Source organism: Triticum aestivum, chromosome 2A, assembly GCF_018294505.1.
Source record: "Triticum aestivum cultivar Chinese Spring chromosome 2A, IWGSC CS RefSeq v2.1, whole genome shotgun sequence".
Taxonomy (NCBI): Eukaryota; Viridiplantae; Streptophyta; class Magnoliopsida; order Poales; family Poaceae; genus Triticum; species Triticum aestivum.
Window position 1 is genome coordinate 323,376,495 of NC_057797.1, and position 11,932 is coordinate 323,388,426.

At 48.0% G+C, this 11,932-nt stretch overlaps 1 protein-coding gene across 2 annotated transcripts in view; it reads right to left on the reverse strand.

The window, feature by feature from the left end:
* The window catches only part of LOC123188613 (folate-biopterin transporter 1, chloroplastic), a 29,600-nt gene extending 18,367 nt beyond the window's left edge, over positions 1 to 11,233 (reverse strand). For both annotated transcript variants that reach the window (XM_044600779.1, XM_044600778.1), the window contains exon 1: positions 10,984 to 11,233. In XM_044600779.1, the coding sequence (XP_044456714.1) occupies positions 10,984 to 11,101 (118 nt within the window). In that variant the 5' untranslated portion in view covers positions 11,102 to 11,233. The remainder of the gene's footprint in view (positions 1 to 10,983) is intronic.
* Positions 11,234 to 11,932: the final 699 nt, after the last annotated feature.

An 11,932-nucleotide genomic window follows, 5' to 3' on the forward strand; every position in this document is an offset into this window, starting at 1 on the left:
AGACCGATGTGCCAGGTGTCTTCCAATTATTTCGTTGTCTTTGCTTGCGTGCTGCATCTTGTCATGTCATCATGTGCATTGCATCATCATGTTTTCAAAACCTGCATCCGTCCGGGTTCCCCCAGTTCCGTCCGTTGTCCGTTCTGAGCCCAACCACACTTGCACGCGCCCGCGGCATGTCCGAAATAGTATTTTGTAAGTGGCCGGAAAATGTTCTCGGAATGGGTTGAAAGTTGGCGTGCGGTGTTGTTTTGTTGTCAGTAGACCGCCTGCCAAGTTTCATCGCATTCGGAGTCCGTTTGATGCCCCAACGGATAACTACCGCCAGGCCCAACCTAACCCCTCTCGTCAGCCCGCGGCCCTCCTCGCGCGCGTCCGAAAAGCTGTCCCGGACCCGACCCGGGCAGTCGTCACCGTTGGATCCGGATCATCCCCAAACGTCTACAAAACGTCTCTGTTTTCTTATTTGGGCTCCTTAGCCTATTTTTTTCTGACCGTTCGATTACGATCGGAGGGACGGAATAGCCCCTAACCAAAATCCAGTGCTATATATATAGACCAATCCCCTAGGCAAAACCCTAGTTTTTAGGCCATTTGTCCCATCCATCCTCCTGCCCGCCGCCACCTACATGCCTTCTCTCCACCTCGGGATCCTCCCGATCCAGATCCACCCGAGCGCCTCTACCCTGATTTCAGCGCCACCCAGTCAGAGCCCTCCCGTGGCTCCCCTCGACTCTGCCTCGCCCTCGCGCCTGAGACCCCAGCTGACCCGAGTTCCTCCTCCAACCAGAACGAGTGCCACCGCCGCCGTTTGGAGCACCGCCGTGCCGGAGATGAGTCCCTCGCGCCCCTCTCTCCCTTCTTCTCCTTCCTCTGTTTTCTTTCTCTCATTCCTCTCTCTCGTTTTTGTTGCCATGGACAGGAGCTTGCCGCCGCGTTGTTCTGCCTCCGCCGGCGTTCAAAATTCCCATGTCGCCCGAACCCAGCCGTCCTCGTCCGTCACGCTGCCGGTGACCAAGCCACCTGAGTGGTGCCGCTGCCTTCCCTGCTCCTGTGTGCAAGTGAGGAGGATGAGGACGACAGCGCCAAGTCACCGTCACCGCCACCGCTCCCCTGCATCATCCCGAGCGCATCTTCCTGCGGCTACCGAGCCCCGCTTCTGTCGAACCTTGGATGAGTACGCCGCCCCGCGTCGAACGCTCCAGTGACCCGTCAAGTTCCGCAGCTCGACCCGCCAAGCCCGTGCGCCGGCATTTTCTGCTTCGCCCCTGCGCATCATGTACCGAGTCGCCGCCGCCTTGCTCTGTCCACGCCGTTTCCGCCGACGGCCTCCTCCCAAGCCCGGCGCCGCCAAGTTTGCTTCCCCGCTGGATCTCGCCGCCTCGCCACGAACCCGTCCATCCTTGACCTCCTGTGCGCGCCACTGCTTCCCCTGCATCGTCTGAAGCCGCCCGCGTTCCCCTCTGTCTTCTTCCTGTCGAACAGAGGAACCGCTGCCTCGCTCGCCCGTGTTGACCCCGCCCCAGCGCGCTTCCAGTCCAGCAAGGCCCAACCGCCAGATCCGGCCCAGCGTGGTGAGGGCACCCCGCGCCCCTCTTTTTTTTCTCTTTCCCTCTTGTTGGGTCAGCCAGCCTGTTGTGTTTCGGCCCAGTGTGTTTTTTTCCCTGCTGCAATTTTGTCTTTTATCCAGAGATTTACCAGTTTTACAGAAAAGCCCTTCAAGTCCATGCATTTAATAACTTTATAACCATGCATCACATGTAAAAACTTTATATATGAAAGTTGCTTAGAATCTTGTCTAGTTTCATAATATGCCACTTTCATCCATGTTCGAAATGTTTAAAATGCTGTTTGATTAAATTTACTCATATGACATGCTAAAATGCTTTATTTCATAACTAAATAACCGTAACTCGGTTTGTAACAAACTTTATATGCAAATGGGGTAGAAAAATGCCTAGTTTAACATGGTGTACTCACTTTGCATGTTTAACAACCCTAAAATTGTTTTTAGGGCAGAACAGGACCAAACATAATATATGCACATGGGGATTTACCAGAATTGTTGTTCGTTGTTTCCGGCCTCATTTAAACTTGCCTAGATAGGTAGTTTTGTTTTGCTTCACCCCTTGCCATGCTAAACAACATTGAATATTGTCGAGTACATAAGCGAGATCGAACTAAATAACTTGTTGTGGTGTTTCATCAATATGCACTTGTTGCATATTGATCTCCACTTAATTTGTAGAATTGCTTGTGCACTTTGCCATGCCATGCCTCATTAATCCGGACATGCATCATATTTGGTTGTGCATCGTGCCATGCTATGTCGTGGTCGTTTACTATATTGTTTGCTTCTTTCCGGTGTTGCTTCTTCGGGTTGGTTCCGATAACGTCGCGTTTGTGAGGATCCGTTCGACTATGTCCGTTTGTCTTTTTCATGGACTCGTTCTTCTTCCTTGCGGGATTTCAAGCAAGATGACCATACCCTCGAAATCACTTCTATCTTTGCTTGCTAGTTGCTCGCTCTTTTGCTATGCCTATGCCGCGATACCTACCACTTGCTTATTATGCCTCCCATATTGTTGAGACAAGCCTCTAACCCACCTTGTCCTAGCAAACCGTTGTTTGGCTATGTTACCGCTTTGCTCAGCCCCTCTTATAGCGTTGTTTAGTTGCAGGTGAAGATTGGAGTTTGTTCCTTGTTGGAACATGGTTATTTTGTTGGGATATCACAATATCTCTTATTTACTTAATGCATCTATATACTTGGTAAAGGGTGGAAGGCTCGACCTTATGCCTGGTGTTTTGTTCCACTCTTGCCGCCCTAGTTTCCGCCATATCGGTGTTATATTCCCGGATTTTGCGTTCCTTACGCGGTTGGGTTATAATGGGAACCCCTTGACAGTTCGCCTTGAATAAAACTCCTCCAGCATGGCCCAACATCGGTTTTACCATTCGCCACCTAGCCTTTTCTTTCCCTTGGATTCTGCAGACTCAAGGGTCATCTTTATTTTAACCCCCCCGGGCCAGTGCTTGTCAAGTGTTGGTCTAAACTGAGCGATGTCCGGAGCTACCAGGGGCAACCCTGGGCTGGCCCACCCGACGTCTGGCTCATCCAGTGTGCCCTGAGAACGAGATATGTGCAGCTCCTATCGGGATTTGTCAGCACATCTGGGTGGCTTTGCTGGTCTTGTTTTACCATTGTCGAAATGTCTTGTAACCGGGATTCCGAGTCTGATCGGGTCTTCCCGCTAGAAGGAATATCCTTCGTTGACCGTGAGAGCTTGTGATGGGCTAAGTTGGGACACCCCTGCAGGGATTTGAACTTTCGAAAGCCGTGCCCGCGGTTATGGGCAGATGGGAATTTGTTAATGTCCGGTTGTAAAAAACCTGAAGTTGATCTTAACTAAAATACATCAACCGCGTGTGTTGCCGTGATGGTCTCTTTCCGGCGTAGCCCGGGAAGTGAACACGGTGTTGGAGTTATGCTTGACGTAGGTTGTTCTAGGATCACTTATTGATCATATATTTCTCGAACGTGCTTTGCCTTCTCTTCTCGCTCTCATTTGCGTATGTTTAGCCACCATATATGCTAGTCGCTTGCTGCAGCTCCACCTCATACCTTTTACCCTTCCTATAAGCTTAAATAGTCTTGATCGCGAGGGTGTGAGATTGCTGAGTCCCCGTGACTCACAGTTACTTCCAAAACCAGTTTGCAGGTGCCGATGTTACCGAGCAGGTGACGCAACCAAGCTCAAGGAGGAGCTCTATGAAGATCGTGTTCTTTATGTTGTTCCGTTTTCCAGTTGATCAGTAGTGGAGCCCAGTTGGGACGATCGGGGATCTGTGTAGCTTTTGGGGTAGTCTTCTTTTATTTTGGTTCCGTAGTCGGACCTTGATTGTATCTGGATGATGTAATGCTTTATTCTTGTATTGTGTGAAGTGGCGATTGTAAGCCAACTATATATCTCTGTCCCTTATGTATTACATGGGTTGTGTGAAGATTACCTCACTTGCGACATTGCTTTCAATGCGGTTATGCCTCTAAGTCGTGCTTCGACACGTGGGAGATATAGCCGCATCGAGGGCGTTACACAGCCGCATCCACAGAACGGCAATGCCAGCGCGTAAAGGCGAGGGAGGAGAAGGCGTCGGCGGTCAGGGTTCGTCCTGCAAAGAAGGTACCGACGTCGCCCAACCCTGCTCCCCTCCCCTAGTTCAAGCCACCGGTCCACCGCACTACTACGCCGGCCATCTAAAGGGTCAGCCAGGCGCGCGCACCGCAGCACTCCGCCGCCTCCTTCGGCCACCCTCCACCGTACATCGTCGGCCTCAACACAGACTACGTGTTCATGGACTCATTGATGCTTGTCGACTCACCTGATGCTTGTCGACTGACAAGGCTATGATGAACATGATCCACGGTGGTGGCAGACGCAAAGTCAGACAAGTCAAGGACCTCTACTCGCCAATGCCGGAACAAGAGCTGCACCCGGACACCGAGCAGCCGGATGGCGACGTAAAGAAGAAGAGGGGCAACGTGCACAATGACAAGGAGGATGAATTGGTGTGTTTGGCATGGTTGGCGACTAGTGTGGATCCATTTCAATTCACGGGGCAATAGGGCTCGGCTTTTTAGCAGAGTGTGCACGATTGGTTTCCAAAGTCAATAGCCCATCCATGGTACACCATTCACTTGCAGGTCAACAAGTATTGTGGCGCGTATAAACAAGCGAAAAACCAACGGCCAAGTGGCGCGTCACTCCTCCAGCTCGTTAAGTTTTGCGGCTTGTTGCTCTTTGTGTTGGTCATTTGATTGATTTGCTCAGTGCTGCAATTTATTCATCATGTCATTGTCTCGCATTGCTAGCCTGATAAGGAACGAACCTCAAGGCAAGATTTGATGTTGCGGCCCGATCTTTCACGACACTCTACCTCCAACAGCAATAATTTCTCACCCGTGCACACGATGTACACGAAATAGAGGGTTAGAACCTTCTGGTTCAGCACGAGAAAACCAATCTAGACGACGGCGAATCAGGCGCACCTAAAGGCGAGATTTGATCTGTTGTTGCGGCCAGATCTTTCACGACACTCCACCTTCAGAAGCAGTAACCTCTTGCCAGTGCACGCGATGTACACGAAATAGAGGGTTTGAACCTTGAGAATTAGCACGAGAGAACTAATTTAGGTGAGGGCAACTCATGCGCACGACAATTTCTATGTAGAAAGCGCAACACGTAGGTTTTCTAAAGCTTTCTCGAAAACTTAGGGATTTTTAGATAGCTTTCCCCAAAACTTGATACGGGTGTCTACCCTAAAAAAACACATCATGTTTATTATCAAAAACATAACCTGAGTCTTTACAACGACGCACCCTGGCTTTTATAACTTCACCTAAGGGCCTCACGCACGCACACAAAAACAAGACTCCTTTTACATCTTGGGAGTTACCATATCTTGAAACAAACTAACTAAACTAACATTAATTGAATGTTGCGCCTTCTCTTTATTGATTTGTTAACTGACGGTGGACCCCAACCTACCCCACACATAAGCAAAGAAAATCCCACGGTTTGGCCATCTAGATCACGTCGATATTTTCCTTGTGAGGAAAGAACAAAAATAGAAACTTAATCTTCATTGTCTCTTTTTTAAACCAGGATGGACCCTTCATATATGGTTCCCTCTGGTAAAATATCCGAACAAAGCCAACGCTATCCTTGCTAAGTCTGATGCTTACACATTGAATAACCATGAGAACATATCTCCTCTTCCATATATCAAACGTGCTAGTGTACACGTCATTTCTTTCATGCACATAAATAGTTTGGTACTCCCTCAGTTCCATAATTCTTGTCATGCTTTTAGTGAAAACCACAAGAAATATGGAACAGAGGGAGTAGTTGCTAATTAATCCTTGGCTGACAGGCAGGCATGCATGCAGCCGATCGTTTTCTGATTGATTTGTACCTAAGCCATACAAGGTACCAACATGCATGCCCGTAACTTCAACTAGAGCTGCAACCTCTTCTAGCACTTCCCACCAAAGCTAATGAATTTAGATATGTACATGTCTCTGGCCTCCAAACCATCGACGTGCGGAGAAGTTTGATGAACATTGAAAACACTGACACTAGTCGTGGCTGTATCATCCTCTCCCCCTTGAAACGAAATCGTCCCTCGTTTCGAGTCGATCTCTTCATCAATATTTTCATGTCTTCGTTGATCTCTTCCCCCTAGATTTTAGTACTTTTGACCTTCATGTTGGCATCTTCCTGCTCTTTCATCTTCTCTTGGTGTTTTTCCTCCACGTGATGAAATGCTCCTCAGCCATGGGCACAAGGTTGTACTTCTTACCCTTCTCAACGGTATATCTTTGTGTGTGACAATCATACGCAACATTGTGCTCTTTATACCATGGCTAGTCCAACAATAAATGACATGAAACCATCGGTGTCAAGAATCATGTCGCACAAAACCTCGCAAAAGAATTTTTCCCAACAAAAACAATATCTTGGTCTGTTGTGTGATGGTGAGCTCATCATGACCCCAAGGCAGCGAGTACGGTCGCTATCATAGTGTTGTCAGTAGACCCAGCTTCTTGAGCATCTCAATGATTGCAACGTTGATTAAACTCATGTGGTCAATCGTCATGACAAATGATCTCTCGTGTGCCACAACTCAAGTATGAAAAAGCCCATCCCATCGACCTTCCTCCTCCAATTGAAATCCATAGCTTAGCTTCGATCATCTCCTCCGTAGTGTCGTGATAACCTTCGCTCTGATACCACCTAATAAGGAACAAACCTCAAGGCAAGATTTTATATGTTGTTGCGGTCCGATCTTTCATGACACTCCATCTTCAGCAGCAGTAACCTCTCAGCCGTGCACGCGATGTACACGAAATAGAGGATTTGAACCTTGTGGTTCAGCACGAGAGCACCAATCTGGACGATAGCAACTCACACACACGACAATTTCTATGTAGAAATCGCAACACTGATGTTTTCTAAAGCCTCCTCCAAAACTTAGGGACATTTAGACAGCTTCCCCCAAAACTCAATTCAGGTTTCTACCCTAACAGCACATCGTGTTTATTATCGAAAACATAATCGGAGTCTTTATAATGACACACCCTGGCTTTTATAACTTGACCTAAGGCCCTCACGCGCACACAAAAAAACATGACTACTTTTACATCTTGGAGTTACCATATCTAAAAACAAACTAACTAATATTAATTGGATGTTGTGCCTTCTCTCTGTAGATTTGTTAACTTGTGGTGGACCCCAACATCTCGCACATAAGCAAAGGAAATCCCATAGTTTGGCCATCCTGATCACACTGATATTTTCCTTGCAAGGCAAGAACAAAAATAGAAACTTAATCTTTATTGTCTCTTTTTTAAACCAGGATGGACCCTTCATATCTTGTTCCCTCTGGTAAAATATCTGAACGAAGCCAACTCTTTCCTTGCTAGCCAGACCGATGCTTACATGCTGAATAACCATGACAATATTATCTCTCCTCTTCCAGATATCAAACATGCTAGTGTACAAGCCATTTCTTTCATGCACGTACATTGTTCGATAGGTGCTAATTAATCCCTAGCTGACCGACATGCATGTATCAGCTAATCCTTCTCTGCTTGATCTGTACCTAAGCCATGCAAGGCACCAACATGCATGCACGTAACTTCAACTAGAGCTCCAACCTCCTTCCGGCACTTCTCACCAAAGCTAATGTATTTTGGTACATATACAGGCCTCTAAACCATCGATGAGCGGAAAAGTTTGATGGACATTGAAAACACTGACATTAGCCGTGGCTATATCATAGCCCGAATGCGCATGCACTTTGTACAAGAAGGTGAGAAGAAGCCCATCATGTTGATGCATTGTTGGATGAAGTTGGATGGGCAAAACAAGTGGGCGGCCATTGCCAATTCCATCAAGACCACGACCATCGCCAAGATGATGGAGAAGTTTGAGGTCATCATGGCAAAGGAGGAGGCAGCTGCCAAGCACAATGAGGTGAAGGAGGAAAAGAAAGCAGTGAGGTTTGACATGTTCATCGAGAGGCAAAACAATAAGCTTAAGCTCAAGGAGCAAAAGATTGCTATCAAGGCCGAAGCCGAGGCGCAAAGTTGTTGTTCGTGAAGGCAGCGGACCTGGAGCCTGATGCGGCCAAGTTTGTTCAAGAGTACCGTGCTAGCATGTACAAACGCTTCACGCAAAAGGAAGGTGAAAAGTAGACCAAAACTTGAGGTCTTTGGCACGGACAGACGGACTGGGGGATTTGAGATCAATGGATGTACAAAACTTGATGAACATCCGATGCATTCTGTTGTAGTTGCATCTGTTTGCAACTATTTAAACGTATGATTAAATTGTTATTGATCTAGATAAATTTTTTAAAGGGAGGACGTTGAACAAGGGGAGGACATTTGGTGAGTGGTGACTACAGTTGGATGGTCGGTGCCCCGCCGGCTGTCTGCGGACACATTCAGACGTGTCCGCGGACATTTGATGATGTTCAATGGGCAACGGCGGATCTACAGAGGGAGCTGCCCCAGGTCACCAATGATGGAGTTGAGTACCCCCTGTCAGCCCCCATCCTTTAGGTCGGCCTTTAGCCTCCAGATCGCCATGTCTGTGACCAAGCTCCAGCCTCATGTTGTTATTTCACGTCGAAGGGGCACAAGGAGATAACGGTAGAAAGAAGTGGGCTTAAGTGAAAAGCTCGCGTAGACTCACTGCATGCAAGCTATAGTCCAGCCAAGATGAGAGGCTTCACCGAGCGAGGAGGGACGAGTGCAAGAGACCTAGATGATCGATGCAATTCCTAGCGCCGCCGATGGATGCCTCCTCGAGGCTCCTCCCCACACCTCCTCTCCTGGACTAGGAAGCCTCCTCTTTCACGTTGTCGTCGCCGTTCGTTGGACACTGCTCGGCTCCTCCTCCACAACTCTGTTGGAGGCTCCCTCACTGGACCTACTCCCTGCTCAGCTGCTCTCTACTCCGGCCGATGGCGATGGATTGGGGAGGAGGCGGAGAAAGTAGGAATTTCGGTGACGGCGGCACGAGACCTACCTGCATTGCAACCAACTGCAAGCGCACGCGATAGCGGTAATGATCAACATCAGAAGGTCTTCCTTCCCCCTGTTCAAGGGCTCATCCTCTGTTTACATTTTTTTATGCCACACTATGTATGAATTTGAAATGTATAGTATCAAAAAATTAGAAGACACTTCTGCTGAGATTTACATTCATAATTAAAAATTTGGGTGATTGCCCTCATCAAGGACATGTACGATAATATTGTGACAAATGTTCGAACAAGTGATGGCGACATTGATGACTTTCCAATTAAAATAGGACTACACCAGGGGTCAGCTTTGAGCCCTTATCTTTTTGCTTTGGTGATGGATGAGGTCACAAGGGATATACAAGGAGATATGCCATGGTGTATGCTCTTTGCGGATGACGTGGTGCTAGTCAATGATAGTCGGACGGGGGTCGATAGGAAGTTAGAGCTATGGAGACAAACCTTGGAATCCTTGGAATTGAAAGGTTTTAGACTTAGTAGAACTAAAACCGAGTACATGAGGTGTGGTTTCAGTACTACTAGGCATGAGGAGGAGGTTAGCCTTGATGGGCGGGTGGTGCATCAGAAAGACACCTTCCGATATTTGGGGTCAATGTTGCATAAGGATGGGGATATCAATGAAGATGTGAACCATCGAATTAAAGCCGGATGGATGAAGTGGCGCCAAGCTTCTGGCGTTCTCTATGACAAGAGAGTGCCACAAAAGCTAAAGGCAGGTTCTATAGGACGGCGATTCAACCTGCAATGTTGTTTTGTGTTGAGTGTTGCCCGACTAAAAGGTGGCATGTTCAGCGGTTAGGTGTGGCGGAGATGGGCATGTTGAGATGGATGTGTGGCCACACAAGGACCGGGTCCAGAATGATGACGTACGAGATAAGAGATGGGGTAGCACCGATTGAAGAGAAGCGTGTCCAACATCGTCTGAGATGGTTTGGGCATATTCAGCACAGGCCTCCAGAAGCTCCAATGCATAGCAGACGGCTAAAGCGTGCTGATAATGTCAAGAGAGGTCGGGGTAGACCGAACTTGACATGGGAGGAGTCCGTAAATAGAGATCTGAAGGACTGCAATATCACCAAATATCACCAAAGAACTAGCCATGGACAGGAGCCTGGAAGCTTGCTTGGTTGCGAGATTTTGCGTGTTTCAGCTCTAGACTACCCCAACTTGTTTGGGACTAAAGGCTTTGTTGTTGTTGTTGTTGTTGTTGTTGTTGTTGCTGTTGTTGCTGCTGCTGTCATTGAAAATTGGGTCACATGTTGTAGGTGTCGCTTGGTATTATGAAGTTGAATTGTGGCATCAAGTGAGCATGTCAAGCGGCAAGAGTCTATACCGGTAGTTTTTAAGACCTTTTTATGTCATTTCATCATGTTTTTAGTAGTTCAATTTCATGAGTTTGGTTGAGTGGACTTGCATTTATACCTTCCGAAATATAGACCTCAAATGTTTCGCCCCGGCTAGGTTCAATTCCTGGATCCACCACTGCCAATAGGTGATCCGCGTTGGAGTTGCCCTTAGGCACTATTGGCAAGAAAAACAAGACAGCTACCCGAAGGCTTACCTAGCTGTAATTTAACTATTGCAGCTGCACACATCAGCTGCATTGCACATTTTCACCAACTAACGCACGGGAGCGCACGAGCACGAACAATGCTAACACTGAGAAGTCGAATTTGCTAATACAGTCAATTACGCTTTATGTTAGCCCTTGCTCATCACAATTCAACTTGATCCCCACTTCTGCCACGCAACAAGAAACTACGCCCCATTCGGGTTTCCCCAATTCCAACACCCCTCGATGCATTGTCGCACCGGATCCTTGCATATAGGCGAACCTTCCTAAGTACTAGGAGAGAATAGGGAGCTCACCAGACCGGTGGTCGGAGGCGGAAGCGGGGGCGGAGTCGCGGACGCCGAGCTCGAGCGGGCGGCGGCTCGCGGCCTCCTCGTCGTACGGCTCGCGACCTGCCGAGGTTCCGGAGGCCATCCCGTGGGGCCGGAGGCAGCACCGTTTCCTGAAAAACGAGGAGATAGGCGGCCCTGCGCTGCGGAACGGAGAGGGGGGAGAACGTATCCTGTGCACCTGCTAACCAAGGACTCGTTGGCCACTGCGTGAGGAACGAAGAGACGAGATGTGCTAATGCTACATTTACAAAACAATCCTTGTACTATTATAGAATTGAATGAACTGAACACAGCACCTCCCCAAACCAACGCGTAATAAATGGACTCCAGTGCAAATCTGACCTCGGATTTTGAACCATGTCAAATCGAACATTCATGGCAAATTATGTTATCCGAGGACAAGTTTAGTTGGCAAATATGACAAATCTACCTCGGTTCATTTTTCTATAAAAAAATGTTGTGCTTGCAAGCTAAATTTGTCATCTTCGCGCCAATGTAAATTGTCATGAAAAATGTTAGATTTGCCATGCCTAAAAATATGACGTTGGATTTTTAGTGTTTCCGTATAAGTGGCATAAGGGAGTCTTCAACGCACACCCAGAGTTGTCCAGACGCCACAATTCATCCAATTGTCTTGTATTTGTTCGCAGATTAGTCCGGGTCTCCGTTTTCTCACAAACCAAAAGCAAACAAGAGGCTTGCAGGAGTTCGAACACCCGCCACGTAGGACTCAGACAGCGTCGGCCCACCCAAAATCGAGGCAGAGCCTACTTATTTGGAGTTGGGCACTGTTTTCGCAATCTTCAGCTCTCCGCTACCATCTCATAGCTCTCCACCCAATTCCTTCCCTTTTTCGTCGTCACTGCCACCGCACGGACCTGTACGAAAAGCTACCGGAGACGACGAATGTGGA